Below are 20881 nucleotides of genomic sequence, written 5' to 3' on the forward strand. Positions count from 1 at the left end.
ATCTTTCTTCTACACAGTGAATTATGTTTCCCATATATTGGGCTTTCTGAGTTAGAAAGGATGCATAAAAACTTTGGTAAAAAAGAGGTTGATATAGGTTCATAAATTTCAAGCTACAAGGGGCTGCAGAGGCTCTTTAGTCCAACACTATTTTATAAATGAGGAAATTGAGACACTGCTGGGATTTGAATCCAGGTCCTCTGACTTAAAATCTTGCTACTTCACCATAGGATGTATCATAGATATATAAATAACAACAAATTCATTTAAGTGGATATTTACTGAAACTTGGTTGCCCCCCCAATGTATCTATTACAAAATCAGAATAAAGATAGAATGTATTCCAATTTATTTTTTAAACATGAATGATTCTATTGATATTATTCTACTATCTTCCCTCCTTCCTTCCCCTTAACCAACCTTTTTGGGTGGGACATAAGGACAAAAGTTGAGAAAATACTTTTTCTTGTGAAGTTTACCCAAACTTGTTACAATTCTGCTCCATCCCAAAAGAACAACACTTATTCTATTGAATTTAATTGAAAAAAGGGATATTCTCAAATCTCAAAAATAATTTCCTGTTTATGTGAAGTAGACTCACCACTCTGTACTCCATCTATAGAAAGATGCTTCAATGACTTCTACTTTATTTATAAATAAAATATGCTGTCCTTGGCATGCAAAGACAACACTAATGATTCTGCCAGGTATGTGAATTTGTTTTCCAGCAGTAGGGATGGTCTTCAGTAATGTTGGTTTGTTTTAAACTCTTTGCAAACTTACACAGTCCTCTTTGTAACTAGAAGCACAGCTTGGGAAACTGTTGGCTGGAGTTGGTCCTGCTCCAGAAAAAATTTCTCTTTGTGAGTAGCTAACTAGATGCTCTAATCTGCTGAGCTCACCATAGCAAACCAACTATACCAATGAGTAAAGTGAATACTTGCTTTTCATTTTTCTGAAGTGAGTTTGGGGTTTCCTAAAGAAATATTTGGTGAAGATGCCAAGAAGCAAGTGGGAAACGATCAGTATGACTTTGGCTATCATCAGAGCAGAATGCCTCAGGCAAGGATTTACCACATCTGCTCAAATGGAGGATAAATTCTACAGGAAAAGAAGTTTGATTTTCTGGTTTAGAAATCAACAGCAGAGAGGTGGCTTGGTCTGGTATTTTTAAAAGAATGACAAAAATAAAAAAGTATTTTAAAAGATAACTGATGATGTTGCCTTAAGATTTTAAAAAGTTACATGAATAAGGTTGAAGTTTGAATGAAGCCTGTACTGTGAAACTTCCCTAGTGACCCCAGTTGGGATGAATTTCTCATCCCAGGAATTCTTATTCCTGCTCTTTGTACCTATGCATATGCCTCTCTGTTTTGTACTGTGGCTACTGGTGCATATATACTTCACCATTCTCACACCCCTCTCCCCATCTTACTAGATTTGCCTTCATGAAGGTAGGGGACAATTTTATTTTTACTTTTCCCTCCACACCCACCCCAATGCTCTGTGCACATAGTAGATGCTTAATAAATGTTGAATTGTTCTAAATTATTCATTTAATGGTATTCACACTGTTAATGACATTAGTTAGAGATTTGCAAGGTGTGGTCTCATTGGTTTGGGAGCTCCCTCTAAAGGTGCAGATCATAGCCCAATAAAAGGAGAAATTCTCTAAATTATTCTAAGCCCCTCTACAGTGTAACTAAAGTCTGATCACCCGATGTATGATCAAACAAATAGCTCCAAATTGCTAGGGTCTTAGAGTATTCTAACTTGGATATAAAAAGTTGGGACATGAACTGAAATGAGCTGGACTCAAGCTGCTGGTCCAACTTCCTCACCCCAAGAGCTGCGTCTATTTTTTGTACCACCTGCAGTGGTCTCACACGACCCTTTCAGTGAAGGTGATGGACAGCAGCAGGGGGCTATTTTCTGGGAAGCTACGAGTTTGCCTGCTTGTGTCCAGAATCACATAGACTATAACAAACTTGACAAGAAACATTGTTTAGTCCTGAGTTCTGTAGAAGTCATTGAGGAGGGGGCTGAATTCATTATGATTCCCTCTCCCTCTTTTGTACTCTGTCATACATGGCCTTCCAAGTCCTTGTCTTCCATTATTGGCTCTTCTACAGGCTGGATCTTCTTAGAGGGGACCCCTTCTGGCATCTTATCACCTACTGTCTTACCAGCCTCTTCCTGTGCAAGGGAAAAAATACACAAGGGAATCAGCGATAATAGAAGAGAAGAAATGTTTTGATCCCTGCTTCTTCCAAGCTGTTCTATTATTCTGATGTCAGCATATAAGACACTTGCTTTTTGTTGTCCCCTTGAGATCATTTGGCCTATGCCATTATGAAATGATCTGCCAAATCTCAGCACCACAAGGTGTGTTGTAGCTCTTTTAGTTCAACTTGTGTCTAAATCGGAAGCCCTTAAAGCCAGAGGGATGCTTTCAGTTTTCATGGTTAAAATGTGACCAGAGCTGAGTAGGGCAGTTAGTGGAGGAAGTTCAATACAGAACACTGGACACAGTGCTAGAATACATGGGGTGTAACCTTGGTTCTGCCATTTACTAGAGTAGCCCTTTGGACAAATCTCTTGGACTTAGTTTCCTCATCTACAAAAATGGAATAATGGGAAATGCACTACATACTGCATAAGGTTTATAAACTGTAAAATGCTATATAACAATAGCTAGTATTTATATAGCACCTACTAAGTGCTTTCAAACATTATCTCATTGGAGCCTCACAACAATCCTGTAAGGTGGGTACCATTATCCCTAGTTTACAGTTCAGGAAACTTCATCAGACACAGGTTAAGTGACTTGCCCAAGGCCACATAGCTAGTGAGTGTTTTGAGATCAGCTCTGTACTCAAGTCCTCTTGACTTCAGGTCCAGTGCTCTACCCACTGTGTCACTTAGCTGTCTAATATATATAAATACATTATATATCTATGTGAGCATTGTTTGTTAGTTACCTACAGTACATAAAGGAAGCTCCTTAGATGTCCAGGGAAATCCCGGACAAGGTACAACTATGCTGCAAAGGATGAAAAACCAGCTCCTAGAATGGATTTTGAACTTCAAGGAAAAGGAGGGGCCAGATGATGTAACAGCTCCCATAACCTTCCTTCCTATGGAAAATCAGCAGTCTGGACAAAGAGTTTGCTAGGTGAAAAATGTTCAAGGGAGTTTGTCACCTGACTTTCTTCTTCTACTGTGGATGTGGATTAGCAAAATGCATCACATCTATTAAAACTAGTAATGAGGAAGGTTTGCAGTAACTGGATCTTTGCCATAATCACAGTTTGTATTCCTCCTATTTTGTGAATACCATAACCTGGGCTTGAGGGCTGCTTATCTGTTCTTTCGCTCTATATTTAAAACTGCCTGGCTAAAAACCCAGATGTAAAGGCTGACTCTTGAGTCTGCCTGAGAACTCATCCCATGCACACCTTTGCATCTCTCTCTGCAAACTTCTCGAACATGTTGGCATATATCCTGCGATCCCGCTCATTGTGCTCCTTGGCTTTCTTCTGGCACATAGAGATCTGTAGCTTTGCGGCCTTGTTCTGGGGGTTTACTTCTAGCACTCTCTCAAAGTCACCTTTGGCTGACTCAAACTCGTTCATAAGCAGCTGGGCTTCACCTCGCCTGTACAGGCCCTTCTCATTGGTACTATCCAGACCAAGCGCCTGTAAACAGAGAGCTTCCAATTTAGCATGATCATTTTTTGGGGGTACATTTAGGGAAGAATCCTGCTGGAAAAAAGAAATTCATCACTCAATTGTATAATCTGCCCCCCTCCCAGCTTCCAATGATTTGACTAGGGAATTGGAAAGGGGAATGGGAACGTTTGCTGATTTATGAGGACATGTAAGGTAGAACTGGTTATTTAATTTTTCCATACACATCAAAATAGAACTAATAATAGTATCCTCTTCTCAATCAAATCTTTAGACCAGTTTAATGGGCAAGAGATTAATACTTGAAACTCAAAACCCAAAGTCAGACTTTGTAGAGTGTATGAGGAGCCTGTCTTTTTATCATTTTCAAAAAGATATCTTCAGCTAGCAGGTCTTACCATACATAAGACAATGGTACAGCACATTCTGGGACAGTTAATGTAAATCATAGTATGCACCTGAAGTGACGACTATATTAAGCAAAAGGTAACAAGCATCATAATAAGCCACAATGGCTCAATTCAGAAACCCAAAACAGCTCAAATCAAATAACTTGCAACAAATGACTTGGCTGCTCAAAATTTTTGTGGCCTTAAAATTCTTCTGCATTTGCCTGTGTCAGTGTATTTATTTCAGTAAAGAAGTGGGATTATAACATGACATGCTCTCTCCATCCTAGATTTATTTTGTATTTTCTTATCCATATATGTCTATATACATAGTGTAAGACACATATATACAGGAGGTGAACTTAGTGGCAGTTTCTATTTCCTTTTTCTCTGTGCATTTCTCTCTGGCACCTAGCTCTATTCTGGTACATGATGCAGGAACTTCAACGTTTCGTGAATTAAATTGATTTGAAAATGAACTTTACGCACACCACACTAAAGTAGGTAGGACTAATCTCCTTGGTGGCTTAAAGCTGATTGTGTTCTTTCTTTTAAATTGGATAAACATCCACAAAGTCTTCACTGATTGTGCTGAACACTGGACTAGCTGCTGAGACAAAATGTTGAGCTAAGACATTATCTTTGCCCTTACGGAACTTAGTATAACAGGGAGATAAGACACTAACTGATAGCTACAACTCTAATGACATGGCAAGTTCATTAGAAAGGTACCAAACTGTTATATCAGGTCTGAGGGGTCAGGTCATTTGACTGGACCCAAAGAGATTTATGTTTAACTTGGCATGAAATGAGAGATGCTTTGGCTTAATTTGGGAAAGATGTGGATGAAAAAATGTATTTTATGCAAATGTTATTGTTCACATTCATGGACAATTTTGAAAACGGACAAGAGAAGCAGAGGGAGATTGGGGATAGGTTAAGGAGACTTGGAACATCATGGGTTCAACCTATGTGTTGACTCTGTTTTTACCTTATCACAGCATTCAACAGCTTTGGTGTACTCCCGAAGCTTTAGGTAGCACATGGCCAGGTTAAGGAAAGCTGCTAACAGGAAGGATTCAGATGCTTTAGATTCCTTTTCTGATAAACCATACTCCATCTCTAACCAGGATACAATCTTTCCATATTGAATCACTGCCTGCAAGTATTTGCCTCCCTAGGAAAAGAGAATCATTAAGTATTTGTTGTGGTAAGCATTTGGACAGGGGAGGGAAGGGAAAGATACAAAAGACATTTAAGACGCTGCCCCTGATAGTGAAGATTTATAATCTAGTTGGGGAAACAAGGCAGATGTATATGAAACAATTAAATACTAAACTTAATGCATAGCAACCATAAAGATTTTTAATCCAAAATTTCTTAATCTAATCTAGGGATCTGACTATAAATTAAAAAAGATCACAGATAGTATCTAGACTTGAAAGGGTCTTTAGATAGAGACCATCTAATTTAAGGGTTCTTAGAGAGTGCGTGCATGTGTGCGTGTGTGGTGTTGTCTCCCTCAATTGGAATGTGAGCTTCTTGTAGAGCAGGGAACATGCTTTTTCAATCATTAATTTATTCAATTAAAATTCATAGGTCTTTACAAACTGTGGTCAAATCAGACCCCTACACATGCATACTTGCCTCTTTAATACCAAAGGCAAGATTTCACATTTATCTCTATTTCAATTTCATCCTATTAAAGTTATCACATTAATGAGTTAGCATTCATATAGGACTTTATGATTTGCACAGTGTTTTCCATATAATATCCAACTTGATCCTCACAACAACCTGACAAGGAGGTGCTATTATTATCCTCACTTTACGGATGAGGTAACCTTGGCAGACAGAGGTTAAATGACTTGATTGACCAGGGGTAACATAGCTAGGAAGTGTCTGAGGCAGGAGCCTAACTCTGGTCTTCTTGACTCCAAGTCCAGTATTCTCTTCATCCTAGCACCTAATCTGCCAATGTTGAAACACAGGATCCCGTCTCTGTCATACAACAAAGCTGCTCTACTTTTCAGCATAGTTGATGAGCACGCCTCTGTTAGAAACACACCTGACACAGAAAAAGATATCAAGGAAAATTTATTACAGCAGAGTTCAGAGGAACTGAACGCCTTTGGCCAAAAGTGGACTCCACACCCTCTTAGGAAGGAAGAGCTCTGGATACGGAAGCAAGATGAGCTATGTACCATTAGTTTAAGACAAATTCTCCCACCAGGAAATGGATTGATCTGTTCTCTATTAGGTCCCCATCTTCTCTACATGCCCATTATGTAACCACCCTTGGTGTGATTCTCCCCTCCCAAACATGCTTTAACATAGGACCCATGATCAGAAAATGGAGGGATCATTTTGTACAGGGTGTGTATGCATGAGGTTCATCAAGCAAGTACAATGAAGAAAAGCATTCTCCAGGTTATTCTAGGTCATTTTCCCTGAGTAGTTTAAGTTAGTTTTAGATTTGGTCCCTTTTATCAAGAACTTTGTAATTTTCTGAAGGCCTCTGTCTTTCTCCTGATTGGTTGAATCCACCTGCAGTCTGATGGCTTTCTTATTATCTGACTTACTCTCAGTGACTACATCAACTAGTAACTCTGTGGAAACCACTTTTTGCAGTGTCTCGCACCTGCTTTTGTCTGTATCCAAGTTATTTATTAAAATGCTGACCAGAACAGGATAGATTTGATAGAAGCAAGAACACAGCTTATGGTGTACCACTAGAAAACTCCCTCTTCTCCCTTCATGGCTCCCTCCAGATGAACAATAAATGCTTTTGGCTTACTTTGGGAAAGATGTGGATGAAAAATGTATTTTATGCAAATGTTATTGAGTATGTTATTTGTTTTATTAGCTATGGATTCACTATCTGTATGTAGTCTTTTCACTTTGAAGACCACTGTCCACAGAAAGAGTGCAAAAAAGTTTCAGTTCGGTAGTTCTGTTCTCTTCGTCATCCCCTCAATCAACAAGCATTTGTGAAGTATCTACCGTGGGCCAGGAACCCTGTTAGGTGCTGAGGATACAAAGACAATAGTGAAAAATTCCCTGATTTTAAAACGTTGTTCTACGCTAACTGTCTCCAGGAAGTGTACTTGTTCTTTCCAAAAGAACCTTTAAAAAAGGACCTCTTAGTTGTATTCAGGATCTTTTCAGAAGCCTATATTCACTTGGGCTTTAGCTTTCCTGCTACTACTCTCTTAGGCCTCTTCTGTTCTTGGTTATTTGTCCTTGGTTACACACCTGTCCTTCTGCCTTCAGCAGAGAGACTTTTCAAGTTTGTACTCATGAGAAAGATGCAGTAGTTTCTTTAGGTGATTCCCTCCCTTCTTCCTTGATCATTTGAGATTATCAGCCAGAAGTTTGGGTTTGTTTGTTTGGTTTTTTTTTTGACTAACCCTTTCAAACCATCTTCTCTTAATAAGTGAATAGTGCAAGTGTGATTTTCCCTATTTTAATACAGTTTCAGGGCTGAAGGAATGGGTATGGCCCACAACAGAGGAATGGCATTATGGTATTACAGAAGAACTCTCTAAAGGAGGTTTCAAGAGAGAGGCATCTTCCCGGGTCGAATGCTAAATCCCTACTGCAGTTCTTCAGACAACTGCCAAGATCTTTTTTCCAGTTCATCAATGTGAGGTTAACAAGCTCTTTTGCTGGGGTAGGGAACATGGCAGACTTATTGGTAAAATGATTCCTTTCTCTAAAGGAGCAACTGCTAGAATATTGATTCTGATGCCCTTCTTTTCTTTTGAAATCCCAAAGGAAATGAAGGAGGGTCAATAGCTTGACTTGAAGGATAAATGTCAGAATCCCAGCACCCATTTATTTATCCCACCATTATTTAATTAAGTACCTGTTGTAGAGTACTGTGACAGGTACTTGATGAAATTCAAAGTTAAGAAAAGACATGGTCCTTGTTCTGTGCACCTTGAATTACCTAAAGGTTATCACATATCCTATACAGTCAATTTATTTATCACTATCAAGGGGAGGTAGAATAAAGAGCTCTCCAGTCAGCCTTTTAAAAGGAAGTGTTGGCTCCAACGTTTATTAGCTAACTCATTTAACTTTCCTGAGTCTTAGGTTTCCTCATGTGTAAGATAGGGATACTAATATTTGCCTTACATTCTATATAGTGCTGTGAGAAAAGAGTTTTATAAGCCTTAGAGCACTGTATAATAAATGTGATTTATTACCCAAGTTGAAGGAACATAATTTAAGAGGCAAACAAATGGGTTGCTGTTTCTTTCCCAATTTGGAGAATGAGTAGGTGTGGAGAAAATGAGACAATATCTGACACTAGACAAAAGAATAGGAATACATTTGGGGGAGTCTTCATGTCCATTTTGCATAGACAAGACTCTAGAATATTATCAAGTATCATCAGGCTCATAACCTTAGACATTCCTAGTTTTAGAATGAATTCCATGAGCGGATTCTAAGCATTTTATGTAGTTCTCAGTACTGCTTTAAAATTATTACTTTAACACTACTCCGTTTTTTCAGTGATTTCAAATCATCCAATCTTTCCTCATAGGGTGAAAATACTTAGAGAAGAAGACCCAGTCACGGAAGCTGGTATTTCAATAACTGGAGGAAAATGGAAAACCCAGCGCTCTTCGGAAATAACAGCCCTACAAAAATAGGAGTAATCTTATATTTATGTAGTAATTCAAGTGTTTTCTTCCAGAGGACAAGGATCCTCTTGACGTATTGGATCCTCATTTCTTGCATATGGTTTTCAGTGACTTCTATTTCTTGTTTCAAATTAGCTCTACAGATGACTCACCTCTCAGTCTCAATAATTTTGTTTTAGATTGGATTGGCAAGGCTGCCCAGGGAGTAGTAAATAGCATATTAGTCCCTTTTCTCTCAAAAGAGAAGATATTTGTTGAATTAAAATGCTCCTCTCTTTTCCAACTACATATCTTTGTGACACTGGATTTTCTTCATATACTTCAACCAAAACAACATATCTCAACAGACTGAACGTAAAAGAAGATATAAGAATCTAGTTGTCTTCTGCCATGTTAGACAAAAAGAGATCTGAAGAAATGTGTAAAACAATGCCACTCCTCACTCATTTTTTTAGTTTGGAGAATGACTATTTTATAAAAAATTACTTATATTAACATGTGATGAGTTTATTATTGTTACTTTAGAATGAATATTTTTTAAATTAACCAGTTTTAATTTCTATGGTAAATATTGATATATACCACATAAACCAAAGCTCTTTGGGGTTCTCAATAATTTTTTTGAGTGTAAAGGAGTCCTGAGACCAAAAAATTTGAGAACTGCTGGGCTGGAGAAATTATCAAGAAAAAAACCATCTGATTCCTTCAGAAGATAAACACTAGGGGGCACCAGAATACAATGCACACAGAGCAAGTCCCAGGAGGACACATCAAAGCCTTCAAACACTTGGTTCTTTGGAAAAGGAAAGGAAATAAATACCTTTAGGTAACCACAGATAATCTTATGTTTCTAAACTTAGGAATAGCAATAGTCTGTTTAGAACAGTGTAGTCCTACAGCAGGAACCTCAATTGTTTGCTTTTCTTGTACAATGCTATGGACATTAATGAAATACTATCTGAAAATACCCAATGAAAACTAAAGAGTACAAACAGGTTTTCAGTAGTTTACAAAAGCTAAAATAATGAAGCATGTTATGAAACTTTTGATTCAACAATCTCTCTATGGGGAAAATATCCTAAATTTTAAAAGACCTATTTGTACAAAGATAATTATAATGCTATTTAGAATGGACTAAAGAAAACAAAAAAAAATCCTGCAAATAACTCAAGTGCCCTCCCCCACCGCTCAGCTGGGGAATGGTAACGCAGATTACTGGTATGAGGATATCATTTATTGCTGTGTATTTAATTAAATTAAACAAATACAGTGTGTCCCAAAGGTCTTGGTGCAGTTTTGAGCTATTAAACTATTTAAGCCATTAAAACTTAAAATGTCACTAAGGCCTTTGGGAAACCTCGTATTCATACAGTACACTCAATTCTGCCACAGCCCTTGTTCTGAAAATGTGGATTTGTTCCAATGCAATTGATGTATTAGGCAATAATTTAAACATAACGAGAATTTTTCATTTGCTTATACTTGATTTCATCTATGACAGTGAGAATGCAGAAAACTGCACCCAGCTGGAGTGAGCTGGGTAGGAATACACAAAATGTACATTTACCAAGTACCTCAAATAATGGCATGTATTACCTACAAGACTGCGTTTTGCTATTTTTTGCATTTATTAACTTTTATATATAAAAAAAAGATCCACCTAACATCCCAAGCATCATATTTACAGTGCATTGCCTGGTGCAGCTCCACCTTCTGCTACGGTAAAATTCTCCAGGCCCCCTTCCTGGAGTTGTGGCCCCCAACATTGCCCTCTTGCCCACAGCTGACTTTGCAAGCCCAGTGTCCATGGGGACCATGGCACAGGTCAAACAGCACCCACTAGTTATTGTAGTATGTATGTATTTCTTAATCCTTTACCCCTGTAGCCATTGTGCTACTATTTTTGTTAAATTCCCATCTTTTTTATGTCACTGATGTTTTTGAGTATTGTGTCCCTAACCCCATTCCCTGTGCTTTTTATTACATGATTTTGCATAGCACAGTATTTTTAGGTATATGTCAAAATTATAGCAGAACTGACTGTACTTTCCATGTCAAAGACAGTGCTAGGTGCTGGGGATACAAATATAGACATCACACTGCCTGCTCTGAAAGAACTTTCTGTTGGGGTGGGGGGACTGTCGGGGGATGATACAACATGTACGTTGCTTAGTATAAAGATGGAGTGTGGTGGGAGTAAAGAAGACATCCAGGTTTGCCAGAGGGAGGGGGGACGGTCCTCTGACACGTTAGAGGCCAATGCTGAATGCTTTTCTCAGTTTCTCAAGGCTATCAGTGAAGCATTCCAGGTGTCATCTTGTCCTAACCATGTGGGCAGTCTGTCTTCTCTTCCTCGCACACAGTTCTCTGATGACATCTTTTATTCCTGTTCTTTGATATTCCTTATTAGTTATAGATTGTGGCCACTGTAGGCTTCTCCATTGCCTTGTGTCACATAAATTTTTCAATTCTTTATAGTCTATGTTATTCCATATCTTGTGGCCATACAACACTGGTAGAATATTAGTGTTAAAATAAATTGGGTTTTTGTTTCCAGAAGTCTGGGGTCATTAAAGGAACTTTGAATTTCCTGAAGGCAGTTCAGCCCTTCTATCTTACTATTTAATTCTGAGCCCAATTCACAATCCATTTGTAGTGTTCCACAAAGATATTCAGATGGACAAGCTCTACAGAACCTTGCTTCACGTTTTACAGAAAAAAATTGAGGCCATTAGCCATGTACTCCCTCTTCTCCGCTTTTTCTCATTTCCTATCATTCAGGTACCTTCTGCCACTCTCTCCTCTTTCACGTCTGTCTCACATGATGAAGTGGGCTTATCCCTTACCAAATAATCCCATTCTATCCTGTCTCCTCCAACACATCAACCCCTATGTGATCTCCAGTCTTTCACTTCTTTTCAATCTCTTTCTACTGGCTCATTTCCTACTAAACTGCCTATGTCTCCCTCACCCTGAAAAACCCTAACTTGATCCCTCCATTTCTACTATCGTCCTATTTCTCTTCTGCCCTTTGTAGCTAAATCCCTCAGAAAGGTTACTGCAGTAGGTTCCTTCATTTTCTCTCCCCTCACTTTCTTCAATTTCTTCCCCTTACAATTTGGCTTCCAATCTTATCATTCCACCAAAATTTCTCTCTCCAAGATGACTATTTCTTAGTTGTCAAATCCTTTTCTCAATCCTCATTTTCCTTCTGCTGTATTTGACACTGCTGACCATTTCCTCCTGGTTTTCCTCTTATCTTGCTTACCACTTCATCTGTTTCCTTTACTGGATTCACTTCTGGATCATACTCTCTAACCGAGGATATCCCTCAGGGCTCTGTCCTAGACTTTCTTCTTTCTTCTCTCTCTATACTATGTCACTTGACGATATCATTAGCTCCCATGAATTTAATTACCATTTCTATGTTGATGATTCTCCAGTCTACCTATCCTGCCCCAAGCTTTCCGCTGACCTCCAGTTTGGGATCTTCAACTGACATTTTGAATTGGATGTCCAATAGACATCTTAAACTCAGTATGTCCAGAACAGAACTCACTATCTTTCTTTCTAAACCCTACTGCCTCCTACCTTCTCTATCACTGTTGAGGGCAATAACACCCTCCTGGTCCCTCAGGCTTATAACACAGGTATCCTCCTGGAGTTCTCACTATCTCTCACACCCTCTCCTTTGCCAAGCTGTTACCATAGGCCTGCTGATTTCACCTTTGACACATCTCGCATATAAGTCTCCTCTTCTTCTGACACTGCCATCATTCAGAGGCAGGTCCTCATCACCTCAGACCTTGATTATGTCAAGGCCTAAGGATGGGTCTTCCTGACTCAAATATCCCCCCCTCCAATCCATCTTCCATTCGGCTACTCAAGTGACTTTCCTAAAGTGCAGTTCCTATTATGTCACATTCCCTTCCCCTCCACCCCCACAACAAACTTCAATGGCTACCTATCACCTCCATGATCAAATACAAAATTCTGTTAGGCATTCAAAGCCCTTCATAACCTAGCCCCTTCCTACCTTTCCAGTCTTACTCCCTTACTCCCAGACCTTACTCCCTGACATGTACTCTCTGATCTAGTGATACTGGCCTCCTCACAGTTCCATGAGTAAGACACTCCATCTTTGGATTCCAGACATTTTCTCTGGCTGTTCCCCCATGGCTAGAACACTCTCCTCCCTCTGCTCTTATTACTAACTCCTCTGGCTTCCTTTAAGTCCCAACTAAAGTCCCGTCTTCTACCTTCCCTAGTATCTCTTAATTCTAGTGGCTTCCCTCTGTTAATTATTCTCTGTTTATCCTGTATATAACTTGCCGTATACATATTTGTTTGCACGCTCTCTCCCCCATTACATTGTAAAGTCCTTGAAAGTAGCAACTGTTTTTGCCTCTTTTGTATCCTCATCACTCAGCACGGTTTCGCTTGTTTTTTCCTGTGTAAATAGTAAGGTCAAACTCTTTTGAGTCATTATGGTTCTCTACTAGGAGGCTCTTGCAATGTTCTGGGGGTTGGTTCAAGCAGTGCACATTTGGAGGACCTTGCTACCCAATGAGAATCTTCCTTTCTAACTAGGAATATTGGCTGGGTCTTTTCCATTACAGTAGTGAATACCTTTGGTAAGCACATAACTCTCTGTTTTATGCCTCTTTTGGTATTTATAATCAGAAAGCTGTTGAAAAGGGTCACTTTTGTTGCAATATTTTTCACAGGCTCTTGAAATACTCTGATGTATGGAAGGAGACATCTTGTTGGAAGACAGCCTTTAAGGTAAGATTTTGTTCTACTGAGTCAAATGTTTTTTCTATAATCAACAAACAGTAACTATAGAGGAATCTTATATTCTCTACATCTTTCAGGCAACTGCAAGATGGTACAGATATGGTCCATGTCACAACACTGCGGTGAAAGCTTATTTCCCATTTATCGAGGATGCCCTCAGATAGCATATAGATGACTCTTAGAAACATTTCTGTATAGATGGGAAAGAAGACATAGAGGTTGGTAGTTATTTATGTTCCTTTGGTTGCCTTTTGCTCAGTATGAGATTTTTTTCCCTCTCACCTCCTTCAGATATCTTGTGAATTTTATCATTCACAGCTCTCACACTTTTACTGCTTCTAACATAGATCTCTTATACCGGGGTTCTTATTACTTTTATGCCATGGACCCTTTTGACAGGCTGCTGAAGCCCCTTCTTAGGATAATGTTTTAAAATTCATAAAATATTATATGTGGGATTATAAGGATACACATTATATTCCAATACAGCTATCAGAATATTAAAAATATTCATGGATATGAGGTTAAGAAGAAACACTTAGACCAACCAAGCTATTTTCCCTATTTTTTCCTCTTTAGTATTATTTCTATTTCCCCTGCAAGTACATCCAAGACTGTGATGTAGGGTCCAATTGCAGTGGCTCTGTTCTTGATGGTGAAAATAATTTATGACATACATATGCATCACAAATATGTAAACAGCTATGCAAAACAATGCAAAGTGAAAAAAGAACCATGCAAAAAAACTCCCAATCCCTATTACGGGAAAGATACAGTGCTGGTTATTTATAAAACTGCACATTAAAGAGTTATACAAATTAGCCCTGAAGGCAGGATGACATAGAAGAAAGAACCACGGACCTTTACCTTTTAGAGTCCCTGGCTTCCTTTAAGATTCAGCTGAAACTCTGTCTACTTAAGGAAGCCTTTTCTGGTTCCCCAGGGGCTGGTGCCTTCACCTCAATGGCTACCTTCCACCTACTCTGTATATATCTTTTATGTTCTTATTTATGTACATGATGTTTTTAGAATTAGAAAGGAAACTCCTGGACGGCAGGACCATTTTTGCTTTTTCTTTGTAGCCCTGATGTTTTAGCACAATCCCTGGAACATGGAAGGCGCTTTATAAATGTTTGTTGACTGACTAATCCTTGGTCTTCAAGTGAAACACTTAAAGATGACTGGTTACAACTGTGGCAGAGATTCCTATTCATGGGGGTATTAATATTATCAGCTAATATTATTTGGTGCTTTATGGTTTGTGAAGCACTTTAAAATGTTATGTCATTTGATTCTCATGGTAACTCTGTGAGGCAGGTGCTGTTATTATATTCATTTTATAGACGGAAAACTGAAGTTATTACAATAATTTGCCTTGGGATGCACAGGTAGTAAGTAAACTCTGATCTTCCTCACTCCAAGTCCAATATTCTCTCCACTGTGCCACCCAGATGACCGTAGAGATCTTTTCCAACTCTGGGATTCTATGGCTCTATGTCTTAAGTTTATTTTTTATTGTGAAGGTAAATAAATACACAAGTATTTTAAAGGCAAGTACTCTTATATTCAAATAGTAAGCACAATCCAATTTCTCCCCAAGATCATTGCTTTGAAAATTATAAACTGAGTAACCATCTATAGAAACATATGAATATGTTAACAAGAATGAAAAAGATCGTGCAAGAAACCATGAACTTTTGGTATTTATAGCTTGTTAAAAACTGAGAGTGTACATTAAATTTAACAAAAGAATAAAAAAAAATCTTTTTTGTTTTCACAGTCCCTTTTAAACTCTTCTGTATATTTTTTCCAGATTCTATTATTGTTATTCTTACATAATTATATCCAGTGTATATATTGCCCTTCTTCTGAATTTGTCACTCTGTAAAGTTTTATGTAAGTCTTCCCTTATTTTTTATGTTCTCTATTTCTTATGGGACAATAGTATGATTTTGCTCTGTCATTCTCTAATCACTGGACAAAGTCAGATGTTTCCAGTTTCTTCTTTCCTTTACACCTCCCCAGCCATAATATCTTCAGGTCATGCTTCTAGTAATATAAATATAATTATAAGATCAAAGTGTATCCATAGTTTTGTACTTTGTATCATATAACATTGTGCAAAAAGGCTGCATAAATAACAGCTCTACAAGCAGTAACAGTGTGCCTGCTTTCCACAGACCCACCACAGTTTTAATCTTTGCTAATTTAATGGGTACGGGGTGATATCTCATAATTATTTTCATTTGCGTTTTCCATATGAGAATGTGAATAGTTTTTCAGCTGGTTACTAATAATTTGTATTTCTTTTATGAAATTTATTCACCCAGGCATAAACCAAACTTTTAGCTCCTTAAAGATGAATGCTGGGATTACATAACAAAGATAATAATAATTGGTGTCATTTGTAAATACTTTCAAATTTACAAAATGCTTTGACATAAATACTAGTTTTTTCATCTCTACTTTTAATTTCACTATCATTTCTAGACCTGCCCGCCAAGACCAAAAGGACAACACAGGGCACTCAAACGACATGTCAAATTAAATATCTAGCAGGAGGTAGACTGAGACTTAACATTAAAAATCTAATAATAATAATGACATTCATATAGTGCTTTAAGGTTTGCAATGGGCTTTAAACATTTAAACTCATTTGATCCTCACAGCAAATTATCCTCACTTATAGGTAAGAAAACGGAGGCTTATAGAGCTTACAGTAGCTTGCCCAGGGTCACACAGTTAGTAAATGAGGTGGCATTCAAACCTAGGTATGCCTGACTTCAAATCCATCATTTGATCCGTTACACTATACTCATTCTCTATAAAGAGAACATGTATCCTGGAATATATCTATACATTTAGAAATCTGCATGTAGTCTTTCATGGTACTGTGTGCTTCTATTTTCTAATATATTTAACTCTGTACATATTGTATTTTTCCTACTAGATTATAAACTTTATGAAGGCAAAGACTGTATCTTAATTTATCTGTGTACATCTCAAAGCAGGGCTTAATTTACTGAAGTGAATTACCAATAAACTGCCAATTTATTGAAATAATTACTAGTTAGCAGGACTGAATAATTACTAAAGTATCTCTAGGGAACCTGATTAACAGAATAAACAATGGTACTCTGGAGACAAGTATTCTTAGGGAATTATACAGGAAAAGTTCTTCCTAATTTACATAAGGATTAGATTAAAGGAGACAGATCATTTTTAATCTCAATTAAGTGGTTTGAAAGAACATATCATTTCTTGATAAGGAAATAGGATGTATTATTACATATATACACTCCCTTGACAAGAAAGCTTGTAGAGTCTTCAAATGGCAGAGCTACAGGAGATCTTCCACTTCACCTAATCCAAGACCTTCATTTCATAGGTGAGGAAAACACAGAAGCCGACAGAGCAGCCTAAATCACACAATCAGTCTCAGAATATAGATCTGATTTTCAGTATTGCACACACCATGGAGCCTGCCCATGAATATATTTATGATGCTTTGGTGCCTGTTCTTTTGATACCTTTTAGCACATGATTATCACAGAAAATTGCATTATATTTGTTCCATGACTGCTAAGCTCCTTCCCTTCAAGCTCCTTGTCTGCTTTTCCTATTTCCCATAGGATCTATATTAGGCATAGCTGCCAATAGTAGGCACGAGGTAATGTTTATTAATATCTCTTGAAATTAATTACCATAACATTACTTGGTTTTTGCTGGAAGATAATTTCTCACCATATACACAGATTATATTTTTTGAGGTATATTTGATGAGTTTATCTATCCCAAGTCATGATCAAACAGTAAGGAGGGGGCAGGGAAAGAGAGAGACAGACTCATTCCCATACACCTGCCCTCTTCCTAATCAAAAGCGACTCTCAACTCCTGAATGAGGGGAGAAAAGGGGTATTTTCAACCTCTTCTAAGGAGAAACAATTTCTTTGGGGATATGTATTTGAGCTAAATATTTGGTAGCTTCGGGATTTATTATCTCCTTTAGTAAAATAATATACTAGAAAACAGAAAGGGGATTTCAGAAGCAAACTAATGACTTTAACATAATAACACATTCCATATCTCTCAGAAACTTCTGATGCCCTCAAAGAAAGGAAGAACAGAGATGATTTATATTAAAAGAAAATCACATTTACCTCCTGTCTGCTCTCTTCTTTGAACTTAGGAAGTTTTTTTCTCTCCTTTGCATGGTATGGTAAAAAGGCATAAAGGAGAAGGGAGAGTAAATCTCTACTAGCGAAGTTGGCTGTTTGAGATACATTCTTGTCATTTGCTTATTTTAAAATGTGGCTGAAATAAACATTTGGATTATCTTCAGGTCTTCTTTCTCCACTCTTATTTATCACCTCTTATTGAGGATAATGGAGCAGGGAAGTGATGAAAGTTCTTTCATTTCAATTTAATTATCAAAGCCAGTAAATATGAGAAAAAATACAGTTACCTCAAAACAGATACTTTGGAGAGAAAACACTTTGATTCACACACCTTGAAGTACACTGTTCCCTTCTCTTTGACAATAGCAGCCTGTTCAAGTTTTTCTTTGGTGTCCATCTCCCAGGATTCTTTGGCCTGTGGACAACATTTATAATAGTAATTAAATAGCATAGATAATAGTATAATCCTGAGGCTCTTCCACCCCTTAGCCAACAGAAACTTTTAAATAATAATACAGATTTTTAAAAATGTAGCTTAAATCTGATTGCCACTGCTGAGATGCTACATGTGACTAATGTTTATAAAATTATTTGGAGAATTAACTCTCTGTGGTTAATCAACCAATGAACCAACAAGCCAGTTATATGCTGGGTGCCAGGGATACAAAGACAAGGAGCTTATTCAGACATACTATAAATATAAAATTAATACAAGAAAGCTTAGGGAAGGAAGTCAATAGCATTTGGAGGCAATTAGGACTGGCTTTGTATAGAGAGTGGGTCTTAGACTGAGTCTTGGAGGAAGTAAGAAATTCTACGTGGTAGATGTGAGTACATTCTATGCCCGGGGAACAGCCAGTAAAAAGTAAAGGGAAAAGAGGTTCAGCACTCTTCTACATTTGAAGAGCAAAAAAAGAGTCAGTTTTGATGGACCACAGAGTGTGAGAAGGGGTGTACAATGAGTCTGGAAAGGTAGTTTGGGGCCAGATTGTAAAGGCTCTCAAAAGCCAAAAAAGGGAATGCATTTGATTCTGGAAACAATAGGGAGACAATTGAGTTTAATGAATAGTTGGAGTAACATGGTCATTTGGCAGCTGTGTAGAGGATAAATTAGAGAATGGAGAGAATTAAAGCAGGGATTATCAATTAGAAGGCTAGTACAGGCAAGAGGAGATGAGTGTCTAAACTAAACTGGTGGCTATGTGAATAGTAAGAATGAAATTGATGCAAGAAATGTTGTTTAACTAGATTTGGTGACTGACTGGATATAAAGGGCAAGGAAGAATGAAGAGTCAAGGGAGACTGCAAGGATGGTGGTACTCTCAACAGAATTAGGGAAGTCTGGAGGAGTAGGAGGTTTCTGGGGAAAGTATAATGAGTTCTGTTTTGAAGAGGTCGAATTTGAGATATTTATGTGATGTCTAGCTGAGACATCCAATATGTGACGTAGGAGGGGGATTGGTCCCAAAAGTCTTAGTGCAGCTGTAAGCTTTAATAATTTCAGAAGAAAATGCTACAAACTTACAAAAATATCATTTGAAAGTTTAGTTAGTTTAACACTTGTGAATTTTGAATAATAATTTAAAAATTTTAATTTTAACAAGATGGGACACTGTAATTATGTGTACAACAGTTTCTAGATAACATGGACCAGTGCATTGGTAAAGGAAGTCTTCTTGCTTGGCCACTTCAGTCACATGATCAATCTCCATGAGTTTTTTTTTTAATAAACACATCAAAACTATCATGCATGCATCAAAACACCATATTCTTTGAATCATCTTAAGGCTATGATTACAAACGAAATTCTTTCAGTCACTGAGCAGCAGCTGATGAAAGTCTGAAAACTGACTACAGCAATGTATAGCAATAACAAAAAACAGCTGGATTTTAATAAAAAACATGTTAATATTTTGTAAATATATGAAAATTTAAAAATTAACTTTTCAGATTTTTTTTACAAATTTGTAACATTTATACTTCTGAAGTTCCTAAAGTTTGTAATTGCACTAAGACTTTTGGGGTATCCTGTATAGATCTGGGAGTTATCAACATAGTGATGATAAGTAAACCTATGGAAAGGAAATAGGTATTTATTAAATATCTATGTGCCAGCTTAAGAGTTTTACAAATATGATCTTATTTTAACCTCTTAACAACCCTGGGAGTTAGGTGATATTATGTCCATTTTATAATTGAGGCAGACAGGTTAAAGTGGCTTGTCCAGGATCACACAGCTTGAAAGTATCTGAGGTCAAATTTGAACTCAGGACTTCCTGACTCAATATGCAACACTCTATCCACTGGGCCACCAGCTGTCATGTGCGTGGATAAGGCCAGAAGCTGAGTGTAAAGAGACAAGAAAAGTTATAAAGAGAGATTTGGAGTACACAGCACACCCAGACTTAAAGGGTGTCATATAGATGGGGACAGGATAAATTAGGGCCTCTCACTACAGCAACCGAAATTAGAGTTCCTTGAGTTCAAAGAGTTTAAAAATGAGTATTCTTGATCAATTTCTCCCATCCATTTTAATTCCTTCATTGACAATAAATGCCTCTCCAAATGAATGCTTTTGCGACAATCCAAGTGTCTACACTAGAGACAGAAAAATGCAAAAGACTTATGTCCAAGGGAGATTTATTAAAGGATGTTCTCTTTACAATGGGCCAGAAGTGGGAGTGAGATATCAGTGATACTCTAGAGATTCTCCAATATTGCAATTATGTGTCAATTTCAAAGATGGTTTCCCAGCTTTCCCTTTTTGTTTAAGAAAGACCCCAAGAAAGATTATTATAGATTTTCCCTCATTTTCAGGAATTTCAAGATTGTTATCTGCTACCTCCCCTTTCAGATCTATTCTTTGGGATCTTTGAGTAAAGTAATTGATTAAGGAGGCTGAAAGTATGAGAATATGGCATTAAAATGGTCATTGGTTTACCAGTGGGGGATATGGATGGTGAAGTGTGGTAAATAGTATAAAATGCTGCAGAGAGGACTAGAAGGGTGGAGAATGAGAAAAGACTACCAGATTATTTTCCTTAAGAAAGTCAAGAAAAGATCTGATTTCACTGATCATTAGAGAGTGAGACAAAACCACTTCTGATATCCTCTCTAGTATATCTGTCTAATTATACTGCTTTTTGGGAATCCCAAGGTAGCAAGAAAACTAGGTC

General features: G+C 37.6%; 1 protein-coding gene across 13 annotated transcripts in view; it reads right to left on the minus strand.

Moving 5' to 3' along the window:
* Window positions 1-261: 261 nt before the first annotated feature.
* FKBP5 (FKBP prolyl isomerase 5) overlaps window positions 262-20881 on the minus strand; it is a 162996-nt gene continuing 142376 nt past the window's right edge. For all 13 annotated transcript variants that reach the window (XM_072641864.1, XM_072641868.1, XM_072641869.1 and 10 more), the window contains 4 exons: window positions 18037-18120; window positions 5070-5255; window positions 3459-3698; window positions 262-2196 (listed from right to left, as the gene is read on the minus strand). In XM_072641864.1, coding sequence (XP_072497965.1) covers window positions 2083-2196; window positions 3459-3698; window positions 5070-5255; window positions 18037-18120 — 624 coding nt within the window. In that variant the 3' untranslated portion in view covers window positions 262-2082. The remainder of the gene's footprint in view (window positions 2197-3458; window positions 3699-5069; window positions 5256-18036; window positions 18121-20881) is intronic.

The sequence above is a fragment of the Notamacropus eugenii genome, chromosome 2 (genome assembly GCF_028372415.1).
Source record: "Notamacropus eugenii isolate mMacEug1 chromosome 2, mMacEug1.pri_v2, whole genome shotgun sequence".
In the NCBI taxonomy this organism is placed as follows: Eukaryota; Metazoa; Chordata; class Mammalia; order Diprotodontia; family Macropodidae; genus Notamacropus; species Notamacropus eugenii.